The 13,294-nt window shown below is 47.8% G+C and overlaps 1 protein-coding gene across 1 annotated transcript in view; it reads right to left on the reverse strand.

Annotated features, from left to right (window-relative positions):
- Nucleotides 1-12,132, reverse strand: part of cabin1 (calcineurin binding protein 1) — a 539,464-nt gene extending 527,332 nt beyond the window's left edge. The window contains 5 exon segments of the mRNA XM_070887525.1: nt 720-900; nt 1,574-1,708; nt 6,041-6,154; nt 7,532-7,621; nt 11,985-12,132. Coding sequence (XP_070743626.1) covers nt 720-900; nt 1,574-1,708; nt 6,041-6,154; nt 7,532-7,621; nt 11,985-11,987 — 523 coding nt within the window. The 5' untranslated portion in view covers nt 11,988-12,132.
- Between the last annotated feature and the right edge of the window lie 1,162 nt (nt 12,133-13,294).

Below are 13,294 nucleotides of genomic sequence, written 5' to 3' on the forward strand. Positions count from 1 at the left end.
ATACAAAATACCTGATGTTGCACCCCACAATGCCATTGTAGGCTGGAAATTAACCTGGGTGGTCTCAAAAAGTAACTCAACAAATGGACCAGCAAAGCTCACTGCAGTATGATCCTGCTCGCTGTGCAATGCCAATCAGCAGCATTGTAAATATCAAATCTACTATGGAGGGCTCAGATTAAGTAAAATAAAATAGAAAAGCGTGACTGAAACAGTGCAGCAGAAGTGCGATTGTAACAAAACAAATCGTGATGGGAAATAATACTGATTGTAGGAAGTGCATGCCAATGCAAGACTTTTGAAATATAAAAAAATTACAAAGAATGATTGAATTTAACAAAAAACCTTCTGCAATGGATAATTATGACAAATTTCATTATTTCTGTTTCTCCCCTCCCTGCGCAATCAGGAGGGTTAATTGCGTCGCTTAAAACATTTCCCTTCCAAGCCGCATTGTTTCCCCGAAAGGTCTGGTGCATCATTTCACAGGGCTCAGCAGCCAAGTGGCCATTCTTCATGTGCAAGCCTAGACAATCAATGTTAGCCAACAAATTGACCAGCAAGGCTCACTGCAGTCACCAGGATGCCATATGATCCTACTCACTGTGCAATGCCAATCAGCAGCATTTTAAATATCAAATATTGCTATAATTGCACTAGGTACAGCTGGTCATCCCAGGCAGAACCATTCTCCAGGAATTCGGGACATTTCAACTTACTGGTGTAATCACTAAGTGTGTACAGCACGGTGATGAGATTGTCCAGACATGGCCAGTGATCAGCATTACACTTCAGTCCTTCTTCAAAGGCATGGCGAGCCAGTGGGACTCGAATCAGCCTCAGTGCCACTCTTCCTATTTTATACCAGAGGTTCACATCTGTGGAATCCAGCATTACAGCCTGTGAAAGAGAATCGTTACAAATCGAGAGAGAGAGATTGAGGAGTGTATGCACAGATGATAAGCAAATTCGACTATGGAGATGCAAAAATCTCAATACACGGACCAATATATGGTATTATGTTTCATACATCAGTAGTTCTCTAACTGTTACGAATGTCATGCTGTTGGGACAAATGGCCTGTCCAAGAGGGGTGCGCGGAAGGGCCGATCTGTCCCAGCCTCCGCATCACTCCCACAAAGCAGCATGAACTCTGTAGAAAGCAGCGTGAAAAAACATGCTGCGCGGGGAGGGCAAAGCGGGCGGTGAGGGAGGGGGAGGGGAGCCTCAGGACGGGGAGGGGCGCAGGGAGGGGAGGGGAGGGGGGTGGGCACGGGGAGGAGTGGGAAACCAGTGCAAGGGAGGGGAGCAAGAGAAGAACCAGTGAGAAGAGGAGTAAAAATGGTGTGCAGGCTTTGATGCCATTTGTTAAATTGATGAGCAGTAACTGTAGTTGGGATTGGGAATGTTTTGATGTGAGCTTTCCTAAAAACGATTGAGATAGTTGCCGAAAGAACTGAGCCACCATATAAAAGATTCACAAAATTGCTCTTTCTTAAAAACTTTTCTAAACAATTTCCTCACATTCCCTGCATAAGATTTTTTTATTAAATAAATATATTTTGTTTCTCACCTCAAGGTAAAATTCCATAGCTGTACTTGGGTCATCTTTCTGGGATGCTAAACTGGCCAAGTTTTTATATGTAGAATACTTCAGCATCAATCCAGGGTGCTTTAAACCTTCGTTCTCATCACCAGACAGAACAGCCTACGGCAAAAAGTTAACGCAGCGTTAGTGTGCACTGCTCATCAAGGGATGTACCTGGAATAGAGAGCTGGCAGCAAGCAGCCTGCAGCGACTCACTCTGCTCTCTGCTGAGAGGTGTCTCCTGTGTATCTAATAACCACTAGTTAAGTACAAAAGGCAGATTCAATCGAGTGCTTTGAATGACAAACCACAAGGGCAAGATGGGAGCAATTTGTCCATATCAGCACAGCAACCTACATTTACATAGCACCTTGAACGTAGAAACAATTAAAAATCAATGCCGAGCCAAAAAAGGATATATTAGATGGGGTGACTATAGCTTGGACAAGCGGTGGGTTTGAAGGAAGGAGAGGACACTTCAGACTGTAGGGCCTAATCAGCTGAATGCATGGTCGCCAATGGTGGGGCAAAGGAGGGGGGCTGCTCAAGAGACCAGAGTCGGAGGAAAGCAGAAAGGATTGTAGGGTTGGAGGAAGATGAGAAGCTTAAATTTGAGATGTTGGGGGACCAAGTGGTCAGTGAGCACAGGCTGATGGGTGAGCAGGACTTGGTGCAAGATAGGATATAGACGGATCTGGGAGGTAACAAAGGCATGGTTGAGGGTTCCAGCAGCAAATGGGTAGAGTCAGACAATATTACAGAAGTGGAAATATGCGATCCTTGTGATGGCGATGATATGGGGTCAGAAGATCAGCTCCGAGTCAAACGGAAAGCCAGGGTTGTGAACAGTCTGTTTCAACCTGACACAGTGGCCGGGTAGGGGGATGTAATCGGTGGTGAGGGTATGGTGTTTGAGGGAGTAGGGCGCTGAAGATGATGGCTTCAGTCTTTTTCCCCAACGTTTAACCGGAGGGAATTGCAGTTCATTTAAGACTGGTTGTCAGAGAAGCAGTTTGATAACGCAAAATCAATGGAGGAATTGAAAGAGGTGGTGGAGATGTAGAGATGGGCGTCACCAACCTGCATGTAGAAACTAGCCATTTGTCAATGGATGATGTCGCCAAGGGGCAGCACGTGGATGAAGAGGTGGAGAGGGCCAAGGATAGATCCTTGGGAATTCCAGAGGTAATGGTGTGGGGACAGGAAGAGACTGCAGATGCTCGGCGATGATTTGATAAAATAAGAGTGGAACCAAGCGAGGGCAGTCCCACAGAATGGGACAACAGAGCGGCATTGGAGGAGGATGTTGCGGTTGACCTTATCATAAGCTGCAGAGAGGAGAATAAGAGTGCGATAGTTCAGGATTGACTTTGGTTAGGGCCGTTTATGAGCCATGGCAGGGCGGAACCTGATTGGAGAGATTCAAACATGGAGTTCTGGGAAAGATGGGCATGGTTTTGGAAGGTGACAACACATTCAAGGACTCGAGAGGAAGGAGAGGTTGGAGGTGGAGTGCTAGTTTGTAAAGACAAAGGGATTGAAGGTAGGTTTGAGGAGGGATTGATGACAATGGTTTTGAAAGGGAGGCAAAGTACCTTGAGGAGAGAGAACTATCTACAATGGTCAACTAGCATGGGAGCCAGGAAGGGAAATTGGGTGGTTAGCAGTTTAATGGGAACCAATAGGGTCAAAGGGGCAGAAGGCAGGTCTCGTGGATATAATGAGCTTGAAGAGGGAATAGGGGAGATAGAAGACACACCAGAGAAAGACACAGGCTCAGGGTTGAAACATACACAATTCTTACAAGGCTTGGCAGGGTAGATGCAGGGAGGATATTTCCCCCGGGCTGAGGAGTCTCGAACCAGGAGTCACTGTCTCAGAATAAGGGGTCGGCCATTTAAGACTGAGATGAGGAGAAATGTCTTCACTCAGAGGGTGGTGAATCTTTGGAATTCTCGACCACAGAGGGCTGTGGAGGCTCAGTCGTTGAGTATATTCAAGACAGAGATCGATAGATTTTTGGATATTAAGGGAATCAAGGGATGTGGAGATAGTGTAGGCAAGTGGAGTTGAGGTAGAAGATCAGCCATGAACTCATTGAATGGCGAGCAGGCTTGAGGGGCCGAATGGCTGACTCATGCGCTTAGTTCTTATGTTAGGGCAGGGGGAAGCTTTGGGGCATAGAATTTGAGATTTTAAAACTATTTTACAACCTCTCTGACGCAGCCTGGTAATGGAAAACCACAAATTACAAGAGTTAACTGCAAATTTCACTCCATATCACTGGCACATCAAGGGAATAACACACAAAACCCTTGGTCCTGTGCCACTGCTCGTCTGACATCCAATCCTGAACGGGAATGGTAGAGTAGTAGTTATGTTACTGGACTAGTAATCCAGTGGCCTGGATCACAAGTTGAAATACATCATGGTAACTAGAGAATTTGAATTCAGTTTAAAAAAAAAAAGAAAAATCTGGAAGTTAAAAGCTCGTATCAGTAAAATTGACCATAAAATTGATCATAAAACCCCCACTAATGTCCTTTAGGGAAGGAAGCGGACGTCCTTACCCGGTCTGACCACATCAACACGGTTGACTCTTAACTGCCCTCTGAAGTGCCGGAGTGAGCCACTCACAAACTCAAGAAAGGACAAGAATAATAAAACCCAACCAACCACTCGGCTGTGACCGAGGCATTGAATCAGGACACAACAAAGGGGCATCCAGCCCAGTCGATCCTGCAAAGTCCTGCTACAAACATCTGGGAACTGGTGACAAAGTTGGGAGAGTTGTCCCACAGAATAGTCAAGCAACAGTCTGACATATTCACACCCACCAGGCTCCTCCATCACCATCCCTGGGTATGACCTGTGTCCCACTGGTAGGACAGACCCACCAGAGGTGGGGCACAGTGGTATACAGTCGGGGGTGGGCAGAGGAGGTGGCCCCAGGAGTCCTCAATATTGACTCTGGACCCCCATGAAATCTCATGGCTTCAGGTCAAACACGAGCAAGGAAACTTTCTGTTGATTATTACCTATTGCCCTCCCTCAACTGATGAATCAGCCTCCATCAGTCCTCCATGGTGAACAGCACTTGGAGAAAGCACCAAGGGTAGCCAGGACACAGAACATACTCTGTGTGGGGGACTTCAATATCCATAACTCACTCAGTAGTACTGTACCACCACTGACCAAACTAGCCAAAACTGGATTTGCGGCAGCTGGAGAGAGAATTTACAGAACGGAGTACCCTACTTGATCTCGTCCGTACCAATCTACCGGTCACAGATGCGTCTGTCCATGACAGCATTGGTGGGAGTGACCACCACACTGTGCTTGTGGAGACCAAGTCCCATCTATACACTGAGGACACGCTCCACTGAGTCATGGAATTACCAGCATGCTAAATAAGATATAGAACGATCCGAGCAGCTCATAAATGAGCATCCACGAGGCACTGTGAGCCATCAGCAGCAGCAGAATTAATATGTAACCTCATGGCCCAGCATTTTCCTCACCATCAAGCTCAGTGACCAACTCTGGTTCAATGTGGAAAGCATGTCGAGAGCAGCACTAAGCATACCTAAAAGTACCAACCTGGTGAATCTACAACACAGGACTATATGCATGCTAAATGGCAAATCCAGCATTATACTTGATCAGAAACTTAACTGGACCAGTCACATATATACTGGTCAGGTCAGAGGCTGGGTATTCTGCGGCGAGTGTCTCACCTCCTGACTCCCCAAAGGCTTTCCACCATCTATAAGGCACAAGTCAGGAGTGTGATGGAACTTGCCTGGATGAGTACAGCTTCAACAGCACTCAAGAAGTTTGACATCATCCAGGATGAAGTAGCCTGCTTGATCGACACCCCATCCACCACCTTAAACATTCACTCCCTCCACCACCAGCGCACCGTGGCTGCAGTGTGTACCATCTACAAGATGCACTGCAGCAACTCACCAAGGCTTCTTCGGCAGCACCTCCCAAACCGTGACCTCTACCGCCTAGAAGGGCAAGGGCAGCAGGCACATGGGAGCACCATCACCTCCAAGTCACATACCATCCTGACTTGGAAATATATTACCATTCTTTCATCGTCGCTGGGTCAAAATCCTGGAACTCCCTCCCTTATAGCACTGTGGGAGCACCATCACCACACGGACTGCAGTGGTTCAAGAAGGCGGCTCACCACCACCTTCTTAAGGGCCTTGCCTGCGACGCCCACATCCCAGAAACACTTTTTTTTTTAATTAATATTTCATTCCTGGTTCCTTAATAAATCCTAAGCTGACTAAAGTGCAGCATTCAATAGAGGCATAATCTTTATTTCTCTAGTCCTGCAAAAATGATCTTAAATATTTTATATTAACTGTAAATACATTGCAATGGGGACAAACTGCCTAGGTTTAAACCCCAGCTCCTTACATGTCTTGTAATGCTCACCTCTTTCAGCAGCTGTGTATTCAAGAGCTCATGGTAAGCCTTTGTAGAATCTTCATAGCGATCATGTTTCTGAAGATCTAGTGCTTTATGGTACAGAGAGAATGCTTCAGCTTCCTGTGTTGGAGAAACATGCGTCAGGTAAATGACTTTAGGTTAGAGCCTACCCAACAGCCTCCAATGAAACATAGAAAATAGGTGCAGGAGTAGGCCATTCGGCCCTTCAAGCCTGCACCACCATTCAATAAGATCATGGCGGAACATTCCCTCAGTCCCCTTTCCTGCTTTCTCGCCATACCCTTTGATCCCTTTAGCCGTAAGGGCCATATCTAACTCCCTCTTGAATATATCCAATGAACTGGCATCAACAACTCTCTGCAGTAAGGAATTCCACAGGTTAACAACTCTGAAGAAGTTTCTCCTCATCTCAGTCCTAAATGGCCTACCCCTTATCCTAAGACTGTGTCCCCTGGTTCTGGACTTCCCCATCATCGGGAACATTCTACCCGCATCTAACCTGTCCCATCCCGTCAGAATCTTATATGTTTCTACGAGATCCCCTCTCATCCTTCTAAACTCCAATGTATAAAGACCCAGTTAATCCAGTCTCTCCTCATATGTCAGCCCTGCCATCCCGGAAATCAGTCTGGTGAACCTTCGCTGCACTCACTCAATAGCAAGAACGTCCTTCCTCAAATTAGGAGACCAAAACTGAACACAATATTCCAGGTGAGGCCTCACCAAGGCCCTGTACAACTGCAACAAGACCTCCCTGCTCCTATACTCAAATCCCCTAGCTATGAAGGCCAACATACCAACATTTGCCTTCTTTACCACCTGCTGTACCTACATGCCAACTTTCAATGACTGATGAACCATGACACCCAGGTCTCGTTGCACCTCCCCTTTTCCTAACCTGCCGCCATTCAGATAATATTCTGTCTTCGCGTTTTTCCCCCCCAAAGTGGATAACCTCACATTTATCCACATTATACTGCATCTGCCATGCATTTGCCCACTCACCTAACCTGTCCAAGTCACCCTGCAGCCTCTTAGCGTCCCCCTCACAGCTCACACTACCACCCAGTTTGGTGTCATCTGCAAACTTGGAGATATTACACTCAATTCCTTCATCCAAATCGTTAATGTATATTGTAAAGAGCTGGGGTCCCAGCACTGAGCCCTGCAGCACTCCACTAGTCACTGTCTGCCATTCTGAAAAGGACCCATTTATCCAGACTCTCTGCTTCCTGTCTGCCAACCAGTTCTCTATCCACGTCAGTATATTACCCCTAATATCATGCGCTTTGAATGAGCACACTTGGTGTGCATCACACATCTTCAGCTGAAAAACAAAATAAATTGCTTCGCACAACTTGAGGTGATTTCCAGACCACTTGATATAAAAGGGCTCCCAGTGGCCTGAAGATCCCAGAGTTCTGTTCCCAGTTTGTGCTACAATTGGCACAATACAGGATGTTAAACAGTACAAACCTGAGCCTCTTTTGTTTGAGTTTTGTGGCTCTTGAAGGATTCCTCGTAGTCTTCCACCACCGTGGTGTCGTTCAAAGCTGCAATACGGATCTAGTAAAATGGACATTAAGAAAAGACAAGTGACTATCACAAGAACAATTAACCAGGTATAGCACAAGCTTATCCAAAACCGGTACATATCCCAGAACCTGTCAGATTCAGCATTGTGGTCCTCCTCGCAACTGAGTCAGAAGGTTGTGGGTTCAAGTACCACTCCAGGAACTTGAGCACAAAAACCTAGCCTGACACTCCAGTGCAACGCTGAGGGATTGCTGCACTGTCAGATGTGCTGTCTTTTGGACGAGGCCCCGTCTGCGCGCTCAGGTGGATGCAAAAGATCCCATGACAATATTTCTAAGAGCAGGGGAGTCATCCCCGGTGCCCTGCCAATATTTATCCCTCAATCAACATAACAAAAAAACAGATTATCTGGTCATTGTCACATTGCTGTGTGTGGGAGCTTGCTGTGCACAATTGGCTGCCACGTTTCCCACATTACAACAGTGACTACACTCCAAGAGTACGTAATTGTCTGTAAAGCACTTTGAGACGTCCGGTGTTTGTGAAAGGCGCTATATAAATCCAAATCTTTCTTTCTTTCATCCTCTGTACAACCATAAGGAAACAGAATGAAAGAGGCGGGAGCAAGTTACTGAGCAATAATGCATCTCACAGGTTTGGGAGATGTATTACTCATTTCAATAACACTATTCGTACAATGCAGCTCCAATGCACAAAGCACCTGCTGCAGAATAGGAAATCTAATTGCCAACATTATTTTTAAATATACTCCGATGTTTATTCTCTTCCTTTTTAGGGCTAGATTGTCCTCCTTTTTAGGGCTAGATTGTCCTCCTTTTACAATTAATAGGATAAAATGAGCATAAAGCAGAAAATACCACCTGACACCAACATCTAATTCTTCACTAAAATCAAAGAAAAATATAGCCCAGGTCTTCCAGTAACACATACCAACCAAGAGCACAAATAAGTAACACGCGCCAGCCCTCTACCAAAGGCAATATAACCAGCTGCTCAAAAATGTCATCGGCATCATCATAGGCAGTCCCTCGAAATCGAGGAAGACTTGCTTCCACTCCTGGTGAGTTCTTTGGTGGCTGAACAGTCCAATACGAGAGCTCTCAATCGAGACTCTGCCTTTGACTCGCGTGTTTGCGACTGCATCCCGCAGCATGTGACCCGCCACCACTTCAGTGAAACCCCAACGTTGCACGAGGTAGAAAAAGCCATAAGACAGCTCAAAAACAACAAGGCTACGGGAGCGGATGGAACCCCTGCTGAGGCGCTAAAGTATGGCGGAGAGGTGCTGCTGGTGCGGATACATGACCTAATCTCTCTCATCTGGAAGGAAGAGAGCGTGCCGGGAGATCTCAGAGATGCAGTGATCGTGACTATCTTTAAAAAAGGGGACAAGTCCGACCGTGGCAATTACAGAGTAATCTCCCTGCTATCAGCCACTGGGAAAGCTGTCGCTAGAGTCCTCCTCAACCGTCTTCTCCATGTGGCCGAGGAGCTCCTCCCGGAGTCACAGTGCGGATTCCATCCCCTACGGGGCACAACGGACATGATCTTTGCAGCGCGACAGCTGCAGGAAAAATGCAGGGAGCAGCGCCAGCCTTATACATGGCCTTTTTCAACCTTACAAAAATGTACTTTTCAACGTAATGACAAGCAGGAGGAAACTTATCAATGTTGGTAAGATGTGAAGTTTTAGCCGATTAAACACCAGCAATACTTCTGTACACACTTGGGGGTCTCCTAGCCTTGGTTTGTACCACCCTGTGCTAAGCCCTACAGGGAAAGAGTGTGCACTCCATATCAGTACCTCCAACAATGGAGCATCCCCTTGGTACTGCACTGATTACAGACTCCGTTTACTCAGGTTTGGAGACTGTGAAGCAGAATGATGGGTTTCTGCATATTTCCAATACTGAGCTAACAAAAAAGTGACAAGTACAATGCTCCATGCCCATCCAATGCACTGAATTCTCACAGTGCTGAAAGCAAGACATTTAAAATGTTACGTTATTTAAACAAATTCACAACAGCCAAAATATACACTCCAATTAGAAAGCGAGATCAGATCAGCGATGAGCCCAATTCTGGAGTATGCTGCACAGTTTTGGACACTACTTCAAAAAGGATATAGATGTATTAGAAAGGGTTCAGAGAAGACCGACCCCAGGCCCAGAAGTCTGCACAGGAGGCTCTAATCAGTGCAGTACCAAGGGGATGCTCCATTGTTGGAGGGGCCATTTCCTGAATGAGACAATAAAGTAAGGCCATGTCTGCCTTCTTGGATGGATATAAATTAAGTCTCCTCGATCACATGCTCCTGCACTGCTTCATTTATTGGAGATGTTGTGAATGGAACTGAACACTAGAACTGTGCTTCAAATCCTGGAGTGAGGCTTGAACCCTCGACCTTCCAATTCAAAAAGCAAGAGTGTTACCACTGAGCTAAGGCTACAGGAAAAATTGCACTAATGTTGTCTGATGCAATTCTGGTGTGATGCTCTTAATTCGTACACTGGTATTGCTCCGACCATTACCTGTAATATACCTGCAAGTACCTGTACTTTACCGGAGTATACTGCAGCTCATACGCTCTCCAGGTAAAGTCTTGAGAGCTTTTCATGGTTCAAGTAAACATAGTACATTAATGTCACCCTTATTATGCTTCAGGATCTTGTGGAGACATCGTTGGTGGTATTTCTCCAGCGATTTGAGGTGTCTACTGTATATGGTCCACATCTCTGAGCTATACAGGAGGGCGGGTATCACTACAGCCCTGTAGACCATAAACTTGGCACCAGATTTTAGGACCTGATCTTCGAACACTCTCTTCCTCAGATGGCTGAAGGCTGCGCTGGCGCATTGGAGGCGGTGTTGAACCTCGCTGTCGATGTCTACCCTTGCTGATAATAGGCTCCCGCGGTATGGAAAGTGGTCCACGTTGTCCAGGGGCGCGCCATGGACCTTTATGACTGGGGGACAGTGCTGGCAGGGTCAGGTTTTGTCTTACAGATTTTTAGTGCAAGGCCCATGCTTTCGTACGCCTCAATGAAGATGTTGACTATGACTTGGAGTTCATACTGCAACATCCCCACCGACACTTGGGAATCCCTGGCCAAAGACCGCCCTAAGTGGAGGAAGAGTATCCAGGAGGGCGCTGAGCACCTCGAGTATCGTCGCCGAGAGCATGCAGAAAACAAGCGCAGGCAGCGTAAGTAGCATGCGGCAAACCAGACTCCCCACTCACCCTTTCCTTCAACGACTGTCTGTTCCACCTGTGACAGAGACTGCAATTCCCGTATTGAACTGTTCAGTCACCTAAGAACTCACTTTTTTTTTTAAAAGAGTGGAAGCAAGTCTTTCTCGATTTTGAGGTACTGCCTATAATGATGATTATGCTTCAATAAAATTAGTGGAAAATGCCTGTTGTGCAGTTGCTACAAAATTCCACAAGCTTACACTTGCTGAAACTCCAGTGACAACACTTATCCTTGGCATCTTTACCTCAAAAACAGGACAATAGACCATGAGCAGGACAGCAAACATCACAACACTTCACCAGCAGGATCATACAGGAACAGGAGCATTCCTTCCAGACAGCAGCAGGAAGAGCAAAGCTTCACATGTGGACCAGCTCGAGTGAAACCATGACCATATTTTACAATTCCACTACACTCATGGTGCAGAGGAAATCTCCCTCCATTATGTTCACTGACAAATTCTAGAGTCCGGTTCAATTCACAACACCTCCAATAATGAAGCCGTGCAGGCCAGTTGACACTGGCACTGGGACAACATTCAGGATTGAGCTGAAAGTGGCAGGTAACACTGGTAACACAGCAGCGCCGGGTAATGGCCATCTCCACCAACAAACAGCACATCCACCTTCTAATGACCTTCAACTGCACCGCCACCAACACTGTGCCGGTCAGCACTGATCAGAAGCTGAAGTGGCCCGGCCACATCAACAGCATGGCCACCAGCACAGCGGGCGGGCTGGGTGCTGGGCGACAAGTGGCCACCTTCGGGCACCTCAAAGCCTGTACAGGGGCCAGGCTCGGAGCCCGAGTCTCAGCTGCCCGGACACCACAGAACAAAGCAATGCACTTGTTCCGCACCGGGCTCCAGATCCATTCCCATCCCGCCGGCAGTGTGTGGAGGGCGTCCCCGCTCAGCGGGCTCGGGATCTGGGCTCCCGCACCGCCAGGGCCGCACCGTGCTGGGGACAGCAGCACCGGACCACCTCGCTGCTGCTCCCCCCCCTCCCCGGGGAAGGGCTGCTCACAGCCCGCAGTCCCACAGGGCCCGGCCAGCCTCCCGCTCCCGCACTGGCCGCGGCTGGGCTGCCTCCCCGCCTCTCCCTCCGGCCTGCACTCACCATCCTGCGGGCCCCCGGCCCCGCGCCTCACACACAGCCGGCGGCAGGGACAGGGACACAGGCCCCGGGCGGCCTGAGCCGCAGGAGAGCGGCGGGCAGGCGGATAGCCCCGGGCCCCTCACTCCGGCTCCGGGATCGCCGGCTCCGTTTCCATGGGGCTGTCACCACACCACAACAACCCGCCTTCCGACTGGCTGCGAGCCCCGGAGCAGCAGCCAATCACATCTCACCGCCGCCAAACTCACCCTCGCGCGAACGCTTCACTGGACGGGGGTCAGAGGTCGCATGGGCGTGGCCGGAGGTCATGTGGGCGTCGCAAGAACTCCAGTGGGCGGGGTAGTGTGTGGGATATTTTGTCAGACTCAGCTTGTGTGTAAAATGGGACTGTGACATAGAAACATAGAAAATAGATGCAGGAGTAGGCCATTCGGCCCTTCGAGCCTGCACCACCATTCAATAAGATCAGTACCCCTTCCCTGCTTTCTCCCATACCCCTTGATCCCTTTGGCATTAAGGGCATAACTAACTCCCTCTTGAATATATCCAATGAACTGGCCTCAACAACTATCTGTGGTAGGGAATTCCACAGGTTCACAACTCTCTGATTGAAGAAGTTTCTCCTCATCTTGGTCCTAAATGGCCTACCCCTTATCCTTAGACTGTGTCCCCTGGTTCTGGACTTCCCCAACATCAAGAACATTCTTCCCACATCTAACCTGTCCAAGCCCGTCAGAATTTTATATGTTTCTATGCGATCCCCTCTCATTCTTCTAAATTCCAGTGAATATAAGCCGAGTCAATCCAGTCTTTCTTCATATGTCAGTCCTGCCATCCTGGGAATCAGTCTGGTGAACCTTCGCTGCACTCCCTCAATAGCAAGAACGTCCTTCCTCAGATTAGGAGACCAAACCTGTACACAATATTCAAGGTGTGGTCTCACCAAGGCCCTGTACAACTGCAGCAAGACCTCCCTGCTCCTATACTAAAATCCTCGATCTATGAAGGTCAACATGACATTTGCCTTCTTCACCGCCTGTTGTACCTGCATGCCAACTTTCAATGACTGATGTACCATGACACCCAGGTCTCGTTGCACCTCCCCTTTTAATAATCTGTCACCATTCAGATAATATTCTGCCTTCATGTTTTTTCCACCAAAGTGGATAACCTCACACTTATCCACATTATACTGCATCTGCCATGCATTTGCCCACTCACCTAACCTTTCCAAGTCACCCTGCAGCCTCTTAGCATCCTCCTCGCAGCTCACACTGCCACCCAGTTTAATGTCATCTGCAAACTTGGAGATA

This window comes from Pristiophorus japonicus, chromosome 8, assembly GCF_044704955.1.
Source record: "Pristiophorus japonicus isolate sPriJap1 chromosome 8, sPriJap1.hap1, whole genome shotgun sequence".
In the NCBI taxonomy this organism is placed as follows: Eukaryota; Metazoa; Chordata; class Chondrichthyes; family Pristiophoridae; genus Pristiophorus; species Pristiophorus japonicus.